At 42.1% G+C, this 18,292-nt stretch overlaps 1 protein-coding gene and 1 pseudogene across 4 annotated transcripts in view; one reads left to right on the forward strand and one right to left on the reverse strand.

Annotated features, from left to right (window-relative positions):
* Nucleotides 1-1,079: 1,079 nt before the first annotated feature.
* On the reverse strand, nt 1,080-1,197 carry LOC111748091 (5S ribosomal RNA; annotated as a pseudogene).
* Nucleotides 1,198-2,980: 1,783 nt separating this feature from the next.
* NEK11 (NIMA related kinase 11) overlaps nt 2,981-18,292 on the forward strand; it is a 369,518-nt gene continuing 354,206 nt past the window's right edge. For all 4 annotated transcript variants that reach the window (XM_010600488.2, XM_023540043.1, XM_023540045.1 and 1 more), the window contains exon 1: nt 2,981-3,300. In XM_010600488.2, coding sequence (XP_010598790.1) covers nt 3,131-3,300 — 170 coding nt within the window. In that variant the 5' untranslated portion in view covers nt 2,981-3,130. The remainder of the gene's footprint in view (nt 3,301-18,292) is intronic.

Raw genomic sequence — 18,292 nt, forward strand, 5'->3', positions numbered from 1 at the left:
TCGTTTCAAGCAGCCCTGGCCAGACGACACCCCTTGCCATCTCTGGGCTTCTGTCCGCGGCTCTCTCATGTCCCTTGACTCCTTGCCTCCCGGATCTGCTCCAGTTTCCAGGGCGGACAAAAAAGTGTTGCTGGTGCTGCTCGATATACGTTAATCTGCTTTACGAAAACGTGAATTTTAAAAAAGTTGAGAAAACAAGGAAATTGTTCATTTTACCTTAATGTTGACGTTTACCTTTAAGGTTAGACTTCTACTTTTGTAGAACCTGGCCTCAAATCTGCTTCCTCTCGTTTACTAATATTGGGAAAAGAATAATTCGGCTTCAGGCCGTGGTGAGCACTCCTTTTTCCCATGTCTTTTGCCCCCAGCCAGGTCAACTTCACCTACAAGGGTCACTTTGCCTAAGGCAGTATTCTCTGCTTTCTCGCAGAGCCCATCCAGCTTTCTTAACCTTTTTTTCTGGGTGCCAGTTGGTCTGCTGAACGCTTATTTTTGGTAACAGAGTTCAGCGAACACCTACTATATGCCAGGCGTGATGCCAGGCACCAGAGATACAGAGATAAAGGTGTGTTTTCCACACTGAAGCCCTGGTGTGATGGAGGGGAAGGGGTTTTGACAAGTGAACAGGTAGTTCTGCAATCTAGACAGTGCCGTGCATTCTCAGGTTGATGGAATCCCAGAGGAGAGGAATGGAATAGATGGCCAAGGGTGGACTGTGAAGGAGGCATGGCTGAGTCTTTCAGGTTGGGCCAAATTTTGTCTAACAAGAGTCCTTGGGTGGCATAAAAAGTTAAGGGCTCAGCTGCTAAGGTTGAGCTGGAAAGGTTGGGGTTGAGCCCATCCAGAGGCACCTCATGAGGAGGCCTGGCAATCTGCTTCTGAAAAGGTCACAGCCTTGAAAACCCTACAGAGTGCAGCTCTTCTCTGCCATACATGGGATCGCTCTGAGTCAGAACAGACTCCACCACGACTGGTTTGGTTTTAACTCTGTGACCCAGATCAAACGTGTTAGGACCTGCTGGGTTAACCCCTCACTTACAAATAGGAGCTGCTGGGAAATTGGAACTTCTCAGGTGAACTGCCTACAGCACCTGGTATCCCCAGGTGGTCTCCTATCTAAGTACTAATCAGGCCTGACTATGCTTAGCTTCCAAGATCAGATGAGATCAGGTGGTTCAGGGTAGTATGGCCGTAGACTGGGAGCCCTGGTGGCACAGAGGTTAAGAGCTTGGCTGCTAACCAAAAGGTCAGCAGTTTACAATCCACCATCTGCTCCTTGGAAACCCTGGGGGGTAGTTCTACTCTGTCCTATAGAATCACTATGAGTTGGAATAGACTTGATGGTAATGAGTTTGGTTTTTTCGGTCAGGAGAACTGAACTGGCTGCTCTAATTCTGTCTTTCACAAAATGGGGACCTTACACTAATCTTTGACATGGGAATTACTGCGTGATCTGAAGGGCCTTGTGAGTAGAAAAGGCTGTGAGTCCGTACGTTTTCCTGAACAGCCTCATTTGGCCAGAATATATCGCTCTTTTGCGAGCAAAGGAAGTGGACAGAAGGCATATTTGGAGACCTGCTCGGTTATTTTGTCAGCAGAAAATTTCACTGACATTTTATTTCCTGTGATCTTGATAACTCCACATAATTTTTTATTTCCTCTGATTTTTTGAGGTATGAGCCCCAACTCTGGGCCCCGATGCTGATGTTTTAGTGTTGTCAGGAATACCCAGTCACTCAGGTGGTTTAGTTTCTATTTCCACCTACCCTCCCCGCCCTGCAAAGAAAAGGCTGGCTACTAGTCGCCTCACTGGCATCTGGTGCAGCTTACGTGATTAAATACATTATTTCAAGAAGCAAAATACTGTACACAGGCATTTACTTGTTCATGTTCTATTTTGAGGATTATTTTACCCTCCCTGGTGGTTTTGTGGTCACTTGCCACCACCACGTGACACCGGTTGGCCACATACTGCCGATGACATAGATAACACCTGTTTTATCATCGTAAAGAATGGGTTTTTGTCTTATAGCTGTGGAATTGTTAAGTATGGAAACCTAAGTCCAAGGTATAGGTGGTCTTCATTTTAAAATCAGGTTGTCATATAGATGTAAAACAAAAACTTAATTTTCACGGTTATTATCAAATCATTTCCCATTTTGATGAAATAAAAGTGATTTTACTGTGCTCATTCTTTTTTTTTATTCTTATGCGAAACAGTCCTGCCTTTGATAACTCTGTCATACACTGAGCAGCTTTTTGAGTAATGGCAGACTTACCTATGACACATTTGATATTCAGCTAACGATACAGTGCAGTTTGGGGCGTGAACTGCGTTTGTGACACTCTTTCCAATCCAGGGAGGTTAGTCTATACATAGTGTGTGTAATAGAAATGTCAGAAACAAGGTCAGAATTTGCTTAGGATGGGAAAAATTTCTGAGTCCTTTTCCCTTTTTAAGCTATTCTAATAAATGCAAAAGACATGGCTTAAAGTCTACCGAAAAAAACAAAAACAATCTAAAGGAGCCAGCATCATTGCTAATTTCTGGTTTAATCCTAACTCCCCATTTGTGAATCCAAATAGACACACAGTGGGATGAAAGCATAACAAAACAAGGTTGATGGAAATGTATAGATTTTAGGAATTGACAGTGCTCTTGCATTTGGATTTTTTTAAGTAGGCGGGAAATGTAAATATTGAACTGACTACTGATTGTAAAACAGATACATCCCAGAACTTCAAGAAAAGTTGGCTGTAATGCATTTTTGCCAAATTTGGGGGTACAAAGGAAGGCTTTCTTCTTGTGAAAGGGTGCCGTCTATCGGAATCTGCAGTGTCTCCACCTCTGAACATTTTTCTCTCCAGGTGTTAAACTTGGCCGGTATGGTGTCATGTATTCTACTAATCCATGGCCAGGTGTCTCTGTCAGCACTTTACACTTTTTGTTAATGATCATTAAAAAAAAAAAAAAAAAGATCATTAGCATCCATTAAACCTGATCTCTGGACTTTTCACTTTCAGGGTACTGATCTCAGAGTACTGTTTGGGTGAATTTGACCATCTCTTAGGAGACTTGAACGTTAAGTTTCTATAAACGAGTAAACCAGTTTCTCTCTTGTTTGAAGCAATGCTGAAATTCCAGGAGGCTGCTAAGTGTGTCAGTGGGTCAGCAGCTGTTTCCACTTATCCAGAGACTTTGGTTGCCAGAAGATACGAGCTTCTCCAGAAACTTGGCAGTGGAAGTTTTGGAACGGTCTATCTGGTTTCAGACAAGAAAGCGAAAGAAGGAGAGGAACTGTAAGTAAAAGTACTTCCTGCAGATCTTCAATTGGCTGCCCCCTGTGTGCAGCTCTGCAGTTGAGAACATGGAGTGCTGTCCACCCTGCTCCTTGCCTTAAGCAAGAATTTCCTAAAAGATAGAAATGCTCCTTGACTGATCATTAGATAAGGCTTTAAAGGCATTTCAGCAGGTGAATAAAGTATCCAGATGACCTAGAGAAGCAAATGGGGTTTATTACGTGAGAATGAGATTTTTATGCATACCGCAGTCTCAAATCCAACATTGCTTCCACCTAACTTGATTGGACCTCCTTGAACAGGAAGATAAGAATTGTATATGACGACTGCATTTTTAGCCATGCTATGAAATGCAAATAAACGGTAATGCACACGTGAGGTGACCAGAGCGTGCCAAAGCGAATGCACACGTGAGGTGACCAGAGTGTGCCAAAGCGAATGCACACGTGAGGTGACCAGAGTGTACCAAAGCGAACGTGGGATTAGTTTTCTTTTGCTTTTTGTGGAACGACAGAGATTTCGAAGACTGTAGTCAGCCCTCAAGTTAGATATTTAAACCAGGCAGGAGCTCCCACTTATGATTCGCTTATGTTGATTTTTCCCTTGGACCTTCTTTCTTTTGACTTAGAATTTTATAAACTTTTAGAGGAGAGAAAAACTTAATACTGTTTGACAGTAGGTCTCTTACAGATGAGAGTAAACCTTGAATTTTAGCTTAAAGTTTTTTGAATTTGCTGCAGTGAAAAATGAGTCGGAGCTGAAGGTAAGAAACTTGGACAACAGAAGCAGAGCAGGGAGTGCTCCTATGAAGAATGCTCTCTATGAGCCGAACCTGACAACAGTTAATCTAAAGCACAGCTAAGAATGTTAAAGGGGCAGAGAGCCTAAATTCATGGTGATGAAATGGTGTGGGTAGACTTGAGAATAGTTACCCAATGGGAAGTGTGTAACCAGTGTTATTGAACTGATCATGAAGAAGTTGTGAATGGATGTATGTTTGGTTGTGTGTATTGCCACCAAAAATAAATAATTTTTTTTTTTTTTAAAAGAAAAGAAAGAAGGAGGAATGACCCAAGAAATCAGCCCTTAGCCCCAGAGGGCCAAGTTTCCATCCCATAAACAGAGGGTTTTAGGCTACTGCAAGTTCTTCCACTTTTGCCAATTGGATTTTGAAGTATGAGTTCAAAATCAATGTGGGAAATATGTTTTTATTTCTTCATGTTATAGGAATTGTAAAGGTAAAAGTAACTGATATACCTTTAAAAGTCAACCCTTTAAATGGTCTCTGGGTCCAAATTTTTTAAAGTTGTAACTAATTATCTGGAATTCATGGTTTTCAACCAACACTTAGGAGAAGAATGATGAGAGGGCTGTCACTTTCCTGGTGTCCTTGGGACATGCATTATGACTCCTACGGAAAAAGATTTCCCCTTAAGTCCTAAAGGCACTCTTTGGCCGTTGAGACCAGCATGATACATTTCTGACAATTACAGAGAGCCTTTAGGGAAACACTGAGAGTAAGACATACATCTGGCCTGGGATTTATAAAAACCACACTGGAGAACTGTGTCAGAGAATTCACAGGAGGGGCTAAAAGGTTGATGTAAAAAAGTAGTATAAAGACCGGACTTGAAAGCTTCAGACTTGAGATGGTAGGTGAGTGTAGTGTGTGGGTGTGTTAGAAGAAAGAGAGGGAGATTGAGAATAAGCACAAGAGAGAAGAAGGGGCTGGTGGTTGGGAAGTGGTTTGTTGGTGATCCTTCATGTAGATGAGCTAGTCTTACAGCACGTGGCTTGAGCTGAGGATGGCAAATGAAGCCTAGGTGTGGGGAATGAGTCTGCAGGGAGGATAACTGCCAAATCACTTGGCACCAGAAGATCTAGTCCCGAATTTCTCGGAAAGGAAGAATGCATCATCAGAATCTCTAAATACAGACTGGCCATGTTCAGCTTTCAGATGTGTTTTTTTCGGCCTGCAGTGTTTCTTTTTTAATCTAAATTAGTTGCCAGTATTTAAAAATGGGCAGCTCTCATAAAAATTGAGCTTTACATCTTCTCTAAAAAAATCAAAAGATTTGGTAGCATTGGTGCCTGCGTGGCTACAGTCACCTGGAGCTGGGTGGCAGTTGCTTTTCACACAGACCCAGGGCTCTCCAGTTAGCCACATTCCCACCTCTCCTCAGTGTGTCTTACACCCACCTGCGTCACACCTTTCTACTACCTGCCCAGCCTCATAGACATTTGATTTTGGAACTCTCTGCTAAAATCATGAAGGGCATCGATGTGGCTGCACACAAAATCCTAGACTGCAAGAGAAGGCAGGCAGTACTGTGATGGGTGAAGGCCACGGGCTTTCAAAGTAGACAGGTCAAGGAGTAAAACCATGCCCGTTCTTAACTGTGAGGTTAGGGTTATGCTGGTTCCTAAGCTGAGTTTCTGTTTTGTCATCTGTAAAATGGGTAAAATAATACCTCATAGGATTCTAATAAGGGTTAAATAAGATGGCGTTGTTATTAGGTCCTGTCGAGTCGATTCCGACTCATAGTGACTCTATGTACAACAGAATGAAGCACTGCCCAGTCCTGCATTATCCTCACAGTCCTTGCTATGTTTGAGCCCATTATTGCAGCCACTCTGTCAATCCATCTCATTAAGGGTCTTCCTCTGTTTTGCTAACCCTCTATTTTACCAACCATAATGTCCTTCTCCAGGGACTGGTACCTCCTGATAAGATGTCCAAAGTATGTGAGACAAAGCCTCACCATCCTTGCTTCTAAGGAGCATTTTGGCTGTACTTCTTCCAAGACGGATTTGTTTGTTCTTCTGGCGGTCTATGGTATATTTCAATATTCTTCACCAACACCGTAATTCAAAGGCATCAGTTCTTCTTGGGTCTCGGTTATTCATTGTCCAGCTTTCACCTGCATATCAGGCGATTGAAAACACCATGGCTTGGGTCAGGCGCACCTTAGTCCTTGAAGTGACGTCTTTGCTTTTTAGCAGTTTAAAAGAAATCTCTTGCAGCAGATTTGCCCAGTGCAGTGCGTTGTCTGATTTCTTGGCTGCTGCTTCCATGGGCATTGATTGTAGATCCAAGCAAGATGAGATCCTTTGACAACTTCAATCTTCTCTCCATATATCATGATGTTGCTTCTTGGTCCAGTTGTGAGGATTGTTTTTTTCCTTATGTTGCGGTATAGTCCATAGTGAAGGCTGTGGTCTTTGATCTTCATCAGTAAGTGCTTCAAGTCCTCTTCACTTTCAGCAAGCAAGGTTGTGTCATCTGTATATTGCAGGTTGTTAATGAGTCTTCCTGCAATCCTGATGCCTCATTCTTCATATAGTCCATCTTCTTGGATTATTTTCTTAGTACACAGATTGAAGAAGTATGGTGAAAGGGTACAGCCCTGACACACACCTTTCCTGACTTTAAACCATACTGCTTGCCTTGTTCTGTTCGAATGACTGCCTCTTGGTCTAAGCACAGGTTCCTTATGAGCACAGTTAGGTGTTTTGGAATTCCCACTCTTTGCAATATTATCCATAATTGTTACGATCCACACAGTTGAATACCTTTGTGTAGTCAGTAAAACAACGGTAAACATCTTTCTGGTATTTTCTGCTTTCAGCCATGATCCATCTGACATCAGCAATGATATCCCTTGTCCCATGTCCTCTTCTGAATCTGGCTTAAATTTTTGGTACATTCCCTGTTAATGTACTGTTGTAACCACTTTTGAATGATCTTCAGAAAAATTTTACTCGTGTGTGATATTAATGATATTGTTCAATAATTTCCACATTCTGTTGGATACCCTCTCTTTGGAACGGGTACAAATATGGATCTCGTCCAGATTTCTCAGCATAGATGAATTAGCTCTTCCAGGACTGCATTCATTTGTTGAAACATCTCAGTTGGAATTCGTGGAGTCTTGTTTTTTGTCAGTGCCTTTTTTTTTTTCAGTGCAGCTTGGCCCTCTTTGTTTAATATCATCTATTCTTGATCATATGCTACCTCCTGAAATGGTTGAATGTCGACCAGTTCTTTTTGGTACAGTGACTTTGTGTATTCTCTGTATATAATGTATCTGTTTATATATAGCTACACGTATTGCATTGCCTTACACATAGTTATCTCTCAATAATAGCTGACATCTTTGTAAACAATCCAAGTTAAGGGAGTAATTAAAGAAAACCTAATAGTTAATCATCACCCAACAACTGCAATTGGAACGCTACTAAAGGGAAGTTTTTATTTCACATTCCGTTTTTAAGAGAGAAAAATTTCTAAGAACACTCAGGTAGTAGGCATGTGATTTAAAAAAACTTCAAGCATCTTTCTTGAGATTATAACAATTCTGTTATCTATTCTTTTACTTCTCTCTTGTTGCCGTTGTGTGCCCTCCAGTCGATTCCAACTCATAGCAACCCTATATGACAGTAGAACTGCCCCATAGGGTTTTCTAGCTGTAATCTTTATGAGAGCAAATTGCAAGGTCTTTTCTCCCACAGAGCTGCTGGTGGGTTCAAGCTGCCGACCTCAGTTAGCAGCCAAGTGCTTACCCATTGTGCCAGCAGGGCCCCTTTATATATCCGTGGAACTGTCCAGAAGAAATTGTTGACCTTTGAGTTGTGTAAGAAGTCAACTTATCGCTGATTGTTTTATTTAATACATATGTTTTTTTATGGAGGCAGGAAGCTGAACTCGTATTTTTTTTTTCAGGTTTTCCCCCAGTTGAACATCTAGTTTGACAGTAAAGCACGTTACGCATCACCCGTTGTCCGTACACTTTGGTTAGGTAAGGTTTTAAATTCTGCATTATATAAAACCTGTTGCCACCAAGTCCATTCCAACCCATAGCAACCATACAGGGCAGAGTAGAACTGCCCCACAGGGCTTCCACGGAGCAGCTGGTGGATTCAAACTGCTGACCTTTTGGTTAGCAGCCATAGCAGTTAACCACTGCGCCATCAGGGCTCCTTGTTTTGTATAGCGGGCTGTAAACATAGGGAATTGGTTAATGTTAGAGGTGGGTAGACGATGAATAATTTTCTATAAAGATTTCTGTAATGTTATGAATGTTCTTTCTTTAATAGATCAGACTAGATCTGATTCCCTTCATTATTTTGCAGACAGATCCCTAATCCTTTGCAGTAATAGAGAAGGTGTGTCATACCTTTGCATACCAGATTATCCCTTGCTTGTCAGTACTAAAGAGTGGCTTTGTAGGGGAACATGAGTCCAAGATGGTCTTCAAGACACTTTAATAGGCTCTGTCAAGTCTAGGTTAATATAACATGCATTTATTTCTAGTTTTAACCAAAGAACTTGACAAAACGGAACAGCTGTACACAGTGCTTCCAACTTTTCCATCAGAGTCTTGCAATATTTCATTTTGCCACTTGGGGGCACCACTCTACCATTGACATTCTGCGTGTGCTGTGAACTTGAATTACAATGTAAATACCATATTCCTTTAAATTTTTGTTGACTCCGTTAGCGCTGGAATGAAAAAAAAAAAGAAGCTACAGGCCTTACACTCGATCAATGCGAGTTTGGAGAGGGTTTTCTTTTTAGCATAAATATCTGGCATTCCTTTTTTAGCTCTCATGATAGAATGAAATTGAACTGTTAACGTGAGTAGTGGTCTCCTGTAATGAATGAGGTAGGAGTTTTTCCTTTCCTGCCAGGTGCTCCTCGGAAACTCCACGGGGCAGTTCTACTCTGTCCTATAGGGTCGCTGTGAGTCGGAATCGACACGACGGCACTAGGTTTGGTTTTTTGGGTTTATGTTTCATGAAATTCGTAAAAAAAAAAAATCTTTGGGTGCATTCTCTTTCATCATTATTGAAAATCTGGTCTATCGGCTATAATAATGTTAACTCATTCTTAAATAGGTTGGTCTAGTTCATAATTTTATATTTTTCTTAAGCAGTCAAAGTATCCCCCACCACCTTTTTTTTTCAGCAAATTCAAAAGATTTTGATGAGCCAAGAAGTTACTGTGGCCTTCAGTATAATAACCAAAAACCCAAACCCGTTGCCACGAGTTGATTCTGACTCACAGGGACCCTATAGGACCAAGTAGAACTGTCCCATAGAGTTTCCAAGGAGCAGCTGGTGGATTCGAACTGCCGACCTTTTGGTTAGCAGCTGAGCTCTCAGCATCCAAAAAACCAATACCCAGTGCCGTCGAGTCGATTCCGACTCACAGCGACCCTACGGCACAAAGTAGGACTGCCCCATAGAGTTTCCAAGGAGCGCCTGGCAGATTCGAACTGCCGACCCTTTCGTTAGCAGCCGTAGCACTCGACCACTACACCACCAGGGTTTCCAATACATAGTGTGAGTAATTTAATCAAAAAGAGATGTTAAGGAAGTGAGCTTACTCTAAAACACACGATTAAACTTGTGATTAACAATGGCTGTAGTGGCAATGAACCCCAGCGTTTATCGGCATAGAATGCTGGCTGTAGTAATTTTTTATATGTCATCACAAGGTACAGTGAAATGATCACATGGAGTTGGTTTTTTGCTCTAGTCTTAGTCTGTCAACTAATATTTAAGTATTAGACTTTAGACTCAGCACCTGGGGAAAATTGAAGCAATAAAAGATAAGGCCTGGCCCTCAGGAGCCATCAGTCTAGGAGAGACAATTAACATATGGAAAACAACTAGCAAACAGCGTAAGATAATGGCTTAAGGGTCTGCTCAAGGCAGGTGGTTCTTCCAGAGTTGGAGTGGCCAGTGCCTGACTCCCTGTAAGCTGTACACAGTCGTTCTCTAACTAGTTTCCATGCATTATAAAAATTAGCTTTAATTTTTCCCCTGGTCCTTTCCACGTAAATTCCCGAATATTTCCCCCAACACCGGGCATCCACACCTTGGCCTTAGTCTAAGTAATGTTTTGTGATAAATGTGGAAATGCTTTATTTCTCCAGAGATCATTTCTCCACAGTTTCCAATGTCTGTAACACGAGACAAAGATCAGGAGGTGAACAGGAAAGGCCTCTAAGTTCTTAAAGAAGTGTTCTGAAGCCCAAGCGTTGACCCTCAGGTCCTTGCCTCCTAAGAGAGCTCTTGTGCTGGTATCAGAGTAGATTTTAGATTTTAGTCCTAACAAGCTGATTTCCCACCCAGCCATGGAAACAAAGTGGAGGGGAGGGGGCCGAGAGCAGCAGAGGAGAGTGATCTCGGAGCTGGAGAGTAAGAGAGGTAAAAAGAAATCATCAAAGGGCAGTTAAAGAAACAAACAACCTGCAGTCCAGGTCCATTATTTTATGTCTCAAGACCTTCCCATACCCCAGCCCCTCCTGAGAACATCTCTGGCTTACAGCCCAGCTGCAGGGGGTGGGGTTGAAGAGGGTCAGGGCCTTTGGAGGACAGAACTACGGTTGAGCCAGCATGTCCAGGTCTATCCTGATCTTTTCATGTTCTTAATATACCTGGCAGTTTGAATCCGCCAAGCACTCCTTGGAAACTGTATGGGGCAGTTCTGCCCTGCCCTTTAGGGTCGCTATGAGTCAGAATCGACTTGACGGCGCTGGGGTGTTGACTGGGAATATACCTAGAATGGGAGCCCTGGTGGCCAAGTGGGTAAGAGCTTGACTACTGATAAAAAGGTCAGCAGTTCGAATCCACTAGTTGCTCCTTGGAAACGCTATGGAACAGTTCTACTCTGTTCCATAGGGTCACTGTGAGTTGGAATCGACACTATGACAGTGGGTAAAGATACCCAGAGACGGTCAGTCTTGGTGAGGAGCTTATGCGAACTAATTAAATTCAGTTAAGGTAGAGCTATAAACCATGATGTCAGTTCTTAATTCAGGGCCAAAATGAGCAGGATCTCCATTTCCTCTGCCCTCCCACCGTTTCTGGTACAAGTTGTGGAGAAACCAAATATCTAATAGAAGTGAAAATATAACGTGAACAAAGCAGGTGGAATAATTGGACGATTATTCACCTAAGCCAGATGACAGAGAATACCATTCTGAGTGACCGTTTTTCTGAGAACCCTCAGACCCAGTGTCCCTGCCTCCTTGTTACCGGAATAAGGTTCCTGCCTCTCACTGGTCAAGAATGAGCAGGTGTAAGGTACGTAGAGTTTTCCATACAAGCAAAGCTTTATTGAAGAGGTTTGCGAGCTGAGACGAGGAAGGCCTAAAGCAACGCTTACCCTCATCTCACAGAACAAGGACCTGCCTGAGTTTTTAAAAGTTCTTGGGTGGGAGAAGATTCATGTTTATTCACAGGCATAGGTGGGGTTTTCTAGCAAGTAGCCCGTTTTGGGAGGGAATAGGTTAACTAAGGTGCACACGCAGCGGGTTTCTAAGATGGCTCCTGTCCTGGAGACCTCTGGGATTCGTAGTAGGACTTTTTATGGGGTGTCGTGCCTGTGCAGTCTCTCACTCCCCAAGTTCAATTCCCGGCTGCTGCTGCCCCTCACTGCCCCTGGTGGAAGGTCACTCAGCGGTCACAGGTGGACATTCTGCGCACGCCCCTGGGGCTGGTTTTATCCGGCTGCTTCTGTAAGACAACTTTAAAATAAAGTTTGTGGGCTGTTTTCTGATACCCTGTCCCATTGTTCTGGGGAATGCCTTTGTTTCTGTGCCCCAGCCCATTTCCTGTACTTTGTTTGCAGATTTGGGGAGCCCTCTGTTCCCTGTCTTATCCTCACTATCTCTGGGTACACACACACACACACACACACACACACACACACACACACACACACACACCCATCCTTAGGGTGCCTTCTTTCTGATATTGAAAGCAGTGTGCATTTATGTGTTACCCAAAATGCAGGTGTATAGAAAGAAGCAGGGAAAAAATTAGTAATTCTGCCACCCAGCATCTGGTCTTTTCTGTATGCATTGCCGTATAATTAATCATTTGAAGAAACACGTTGTTGTTCATAGTTGCCTCAGAGTGGGGTGATAGAGAGGGAAAGAGACTGACTTTTCACTTAACCCTTTTTGTACATTTGGGATTTTGTACCATGTATAAGATTAAAACAAACAAAAAACCTACCCACAAAATAAATAAAAGTACATATTGATTCAACAAGTATTTACTGGCCACCTGCACCTTGAGATGCATGAAGCCTGGTGCAGTGGTTCTCAGCCTTGGCTGAACGGTGGAATCACAGTTCGATAGATTCCGTTTTAACTGGCCTGGAGTGTGGCCCAGGCGTCTGGATTTTTGAGAGCCTCCATGTGATTCCAGTGTGCAGCTAGGGTTGAGAATGGTCTGATGTGAGAGGAAAAACACTAATAAGATTAATCAGAAAAATAAGTACTTGCAAGCTGTTCTAACTGCTGTGGAAGGAAAGTCTTGGTTGGTCTGAGAGTTCTAGAGACGCATTTAAGCTGTCAGGATGGGTTGGGTGAGGAAAGGCTTTTCTGAGAAGGCGTTGTTTAAGCTGAGACCTGAAGAAAGATCAAGAAGTAGCTAGTGGTTTTCATACTTTCGTGGGCATCATAATCCCCTGGAGGTGTTGTTGAAACACAGGTTGCGGGGCCCTATCCTCAGAGTTTCTTTTTTCAGAAGGCCTGGGACGGAGCCTGAGAATCTGCATTTAACAAGTTCCTAGGTAGTGACCACGATCCTACCCTGAGGGACTATACTTTGAGAACCACTCAGCTATGCAGAAGGGTGAGAGAACACGTCCATTCAGTGCAGAAGACCCTAAGATGGAGCAGAGGGTCAGACAATGTGTTCATACAATTTTGCATCTTTTTTTAACTGCTAAAATGTGTTTTCTCATGCTATTGAACACTGTTAAAAGCATCCTTTGAAATGCCTGCATGATAGTCCATTTTATGGCTTTAATATCATTTCGGTCCCTCTTGTTGAGTATTTTGGTCTGGTACATATTGCATCTTTGAAGTACAAGTAAAAAACTATTAGTTTGCCTTTTAGCATCCTCAGGGATTTGATATAATGGTTGTATTCACATACCTTTTCTGTCAGTGGTAAAACTTTGAAAAACTAATGAAGAGCCGAGTGCCCATCACTGAAAAGTGACGGGCATTGTGTGCCACTCAGCTGAAGCATATTTGGGTCAGTTATAAAGTCTGGGCCACATTTGCTGAGATACTCAGTCGTAAATCAAGTTTATTCGTGACACACTGAGAAATGGAGAAATCAGTTTTTATATCATAAGGACTGAGCTAAAAAAAACCTCCCTTTTTGTGTATAAGTTTTCACTGTTTATAAGAAAGACATTATTTTCTTTTAGAAAATTGGTAAATTGATCTTAGTGGCTTGAGAGTATCAAAAATAATTAATACTGAGTAATAAGTGTCACTAGTATGCATGGCTTTTGTAGTATTAGATGTAAATTTTCAGTGATTCAGAATGCGAGAAGTAATTTCTGCCTTTTAATAGCTGATATCCCCTTCACCAAAACTAGGATTTATATATTGTGCCTACTAGCACCTATTTATGGATTTTCTGTCTGTTTTATTTAATCCTTTTAGCAGTGTTAACAGAGCATCCAGGGACCATAGTTTTGAGGGACATCTAGGTCAGTTGGCATAACAAAGTTTATTAAGAAAATGTTCTGCATCCCACTTTGGTGAGTGGCGTCTGGGGTCTTAAAACTTGTGAGTGGCCATCTAAGATGCATCAATTGGTCTCATCCCACTTGGAGCAAAGAAGAATGAAGAACATCAAAGACGCAAGAAAAATATTAGCCGAAGAGACTGAAGATCCACATAAACCAGAGACTCCACCAGCCTGAGACGGGAAGAACCAGATGGTGCTGCTACCACCGATGACTGCCCTGACAGGGAACACAACGGAGAGTCCAGACAGAGCAGGATGACAGGACAGAGCAGAATTTAAATTGACACAAAAAGACCAGACTTCATATCCTGACCGAGACTGGAGGAGCCCCCAAAACTGTGGTCCCTGGATTCTCTGTTAACCCAGAACTAAAACCACTGCCGAAGCCCACTCTTCAGACGAGGATCAGACAGGAGTATAAAACAAAAAATAATACACATGAGGAGTGTACTTCTTAGTTCAATCAGGTACGCAAGACCAGATGAGTGGCTCCTGTTCAGAGGCAGGATGACAAGGCAGGAAGGGACAGGAACTGGTTGAATGGACTCAGGGAACCCAGGGTGGGAAGGGGAGTGTGCTGTCACATTGTGGAGATTGCAACTAATGTCACAAAACAACATGTGTATAAATTTTTATGTGAGAAATTAACTTGAGCTGTAAACTTTCACCTAAAGCACAATGAGAAAAAAAAAAACAAAAACAAAATCCTTCCTTTTAGTTTTGAGTCATTCTAAACAAACATCAGTAGATTTAAGGAGTCCAACTTTGAGCCCAGTCTCTGTACTCTTATTAAAGCTATTATTTCTGTATTCTGACCAGGAGGAGTTCTCTCAAGTGGCTCTCTGTGAAGGGAGAATCGAGTTACTGAGTGGGCTGAGCGAATCTAACAGGAGTCAGTAGCTTACGAAGCGGAGAGTTATGAAAGCAATTTAGCCGAAACGAATGATTTCTTTCCATTTTGCGCTGCCAGGTCTCAGAACACAGTTTTCTTCGTGGCGATCGGTTTCTTTTTCTTAAAATCTTCTGTCATTTAAGATAGATTCTAACATGCTTTTATATATTAATCTTTAAATAGTTCTGGGGGATCTTGTGTTTAGGCTCCTCTAGGTAGAAAAAAAAATTTTTTTTTTTAGGTAAGTCTTGAAAGGATCCATTCGAACTTGGATTTCACTTTGGGCTTTGCTGGTTCTCTGCTTGTGGTAAGGTCAGGCCTCTGAGCTGCTGGGCATCTTACAACCTTTAAGGTTTCGGAGATAAAAGAAAAAAAGGGGGGAAGTGCGTGGGCACACAGTTCCTTTGGCTGACCTCAGTCGTGGCAAGAGGTCTGCGTTCTGAGGGAAATGATTTAGATTTCCCTGCAGCCACTTTTCTGCACATGTCACCATGAAAGCAACATGTGCTTTTTTATCTGGTTTTTAAAGAGATGAGAGATGATTAATAAATAAAATAATTTAGGATGTGTTTTTTTTTTTTTTAGGATGCAGGGAAGTCCTCAGGTTCTTTTTGGCTTTGGCAGGAGGCCAGAAAAGGCTCCTTTGAAGTCTGAATCCCCAGGAAGCATTTAGGAAGAAGACAATAAATAACAATAACAACAAAAATCCCTTCTTAAAATGTTTTTTTTTCTTACAGTGCTGTTGTTGGAGAGAAAAAAAAAAGCAATTTATTTAAAATACCACGATGTTGACAGGAAAAGAATGTACGCACACTGTAGGATATTTATTACATTTCCAGACTGGCTCTTTAAATGACTTACCCCATTCTGCTCTTCCTAGGTATTATTTTCGTACGATTTGTGGGTAGGGAAGCGATAGTTTCGCTAACACTGAATAGCATCCCCAGAAAATAAACGGCATTCTTCAATGAAATGTATGAAATGGGGGGGATATCAAAGTTTTTTTTTTTTTGTAATTTTTGGTAGGAAAATATTTTTAATATAAAATTTGCCATTCCTTTTTAAATGTACAGTTCTGTGGCATTAATAATAAAAAAAAATGTCATTGGATATGTCGATCATCCACCATTGTCATTGTTGACTCAATGCCGGATGTAAAAAAGGCAACATCTCTGTTTTAAGCCTATTATTCTACCTGTTATTTTGTCTCATTTATTCAGTAAATAAAACAAGATATTCTAGGATGAGCACAAAATATGTGAGAGCAGAACTTCACAGGTGTAGTCTAATTCCAGCTTTTTCCCCACCAAAAAAACATTTTTTTTTTTGCAAGGTGCATTACAGCAAAGACTGAGGTAATTTTTAATAGGTTCCAGAGGTGGAAATTTCAAAGTGTCCTCAATAACAAAATCTAGTGTTTTAAAATGTTCATATCAGAAAGTTATCTGGACTGGCTTTCGTTTTCTGACCCATGACACCGTCATGTTTAATCTGTAACTAGCCCTTATGATCTTGGTCCCACTTAGGCGACCTTCTTAGGAGACTTTTTCCTCCAACAGCGTTTGGTGGGTTGAGCAGCCCAGGGCCCTCCGTGGCCCGCAGCAGGCAGTTCCCCTTTCCCCTTTGTCACTGATTCCAGCAGGATCAGCTGAGGGAGGCGTCCCTCCACTCAACCCTTTCCCTTCTCAACTGCTCTGATTTCCTTTTCTGACAATACATGGACCTGGCAGTTAGGCAATTTTGGCTAGCACCCAGCTATATAGCCGTTTTGAACTGGGAATTAGAGCTACAATATCATCGACATTTAAATAACTTGGAATGATGTATAGGACTTCAAACAAATGAGAAGGGGAAGCCCCTCAGGTTAACATTAGTTCCTGGCTCAGTGTATCATCTTGAGTTGATTTTCCTGGGGAAAAATGTAGTTACCATGATATCTGTTTTAGTGTGCTAGTGCCGTTAATAACAGAAATACCACAAGTGGATGACTTTAACAAACAGAAACTTATTTTCTCACAGCTTGGGAGCCTAGAAATCCAAATTCAGGGCGCTGGCTCTGGGGGAAGGCATTCTCTCTCCGTCAGCTCCGTGGGAAGGTCCTTGTCTCTTTTCAGCTTCTGTTTCTGGGTTCCTTGGAGATCTTCATGTGATGTCTGTCTTCTCCCATCTGCTTGCTTCTTGCTCTGCGTAATCTGCTCTTTTTATATCTCAAAGGTCATTGGTTTAAAACACACCCTACATTCATATAGCCTCATTAACATGACAAAGAAAACCCTGTTCCCAGATGGGATTACATCCCAGATGTATAGGGGTTAGGATTCACAACACATATTTTGGGGGGGGGACACAGTTCAATCTATAACAACATCTCTGTCTAAGTAATAAACTTACAGTGATGTGTGTGACGTAAAAGTTGACAAAGGGGGAAAATAACCAACCCTTATGTCCTATTAAACCCTGGTGGCATAGTGTTTAAGTGCTATGGCTGTTAACCAAGAGGTCGGCAGTTCAAATCCGCCAGGCGCTCCTTGGAAACTCTATGGGGCAGTTCTACTCTGTCTTATAGGGTCGCTATGAGTCAGAATTGACTCGACGGCAGTGGGTTTTGGTTTGGTTTTTGGGTATGTTCCTATTAGTTTTTTTGTTAGTTATTACTAAGGTTGGTTTTTTCAAAGAGTGATTTATATTTATGTGGGAAATAGAGGCCTGTAGGCGCAATAGTTAAGCACTTAGCTGCTAACTGAACGTTTAGCCATTCAAAGCCACCCAGTAGCTCTGCAGGAGAAAGACTTCGCTATCTGGTCCTGTAAAGATTCCAAAAAAGCCAAAACCCACGGCCGCCGAGTCGATTCCGACTCATAGCGACCCTATAGGGCAGAGTAGAACTGCCCCATAGAGTGTCCAAGGAGCACCTGGTGGATTTGAACTGCTGACCTCTTGGTGAGCAGTCGTAGCACTTAACCACTACACCACCAGGGTTTCCCCTGTGAAGATTATAGCCTAGAAAACCCTACGGGACGGATCTACTCTGTCACACGGGGTTGAAAGCAACTTGACAGCACCAAACAACAACACTAAAGAGTTCTAAAAGTAGCTTCTGTACTCCCCTGATCATGCATTGTATAAGTAATCTCATGTAGTATTAAAATCAGAGTTAATATGGTCTGGCTTTTATTGCTTTAAAATCCTGTGAAGCTGAATTTTTGACCCATAGTTTAACCAGAACGCAGTCACTCTATTCCTCAGCGGCTTCCATAGCCCTTACTACCTGATACTCGTAAGTATGAATGAACAGCTTTGAAACCTTGGCAGGTCTTCTCATTGCGTGCTGAACATACCGGTCAGTATAATAGTGCTATGTTTAGGTAATTATGCGAAAGACCGACCCAACGTTTTAATTATTAAAAAAAGCACCCCCCGGGCATGAGGACATTCTGGAGGATGTTGCATATGTGAGGTAGTTTCACGGGCACATACATATGTCAGAGCTTATCAAAGGACATACTTTATGTGCAGTTTATTGCATGCCAG

This window comes from Loxodonta africana, chromosome 27 (assembly GCF_030014295.1).
Source record: "Loxodonta africana isolate mLoxAfr1 chromosome 27, mLoxAfr1.hap2, whole genome shotgun sequence".
Classification (NCBI taxonomy): Eukaryota; Metazoa; Chordata; class Mammalia; order Proboscidea; family Elephantidae; genus Loxodonta; species Loxodonta africana.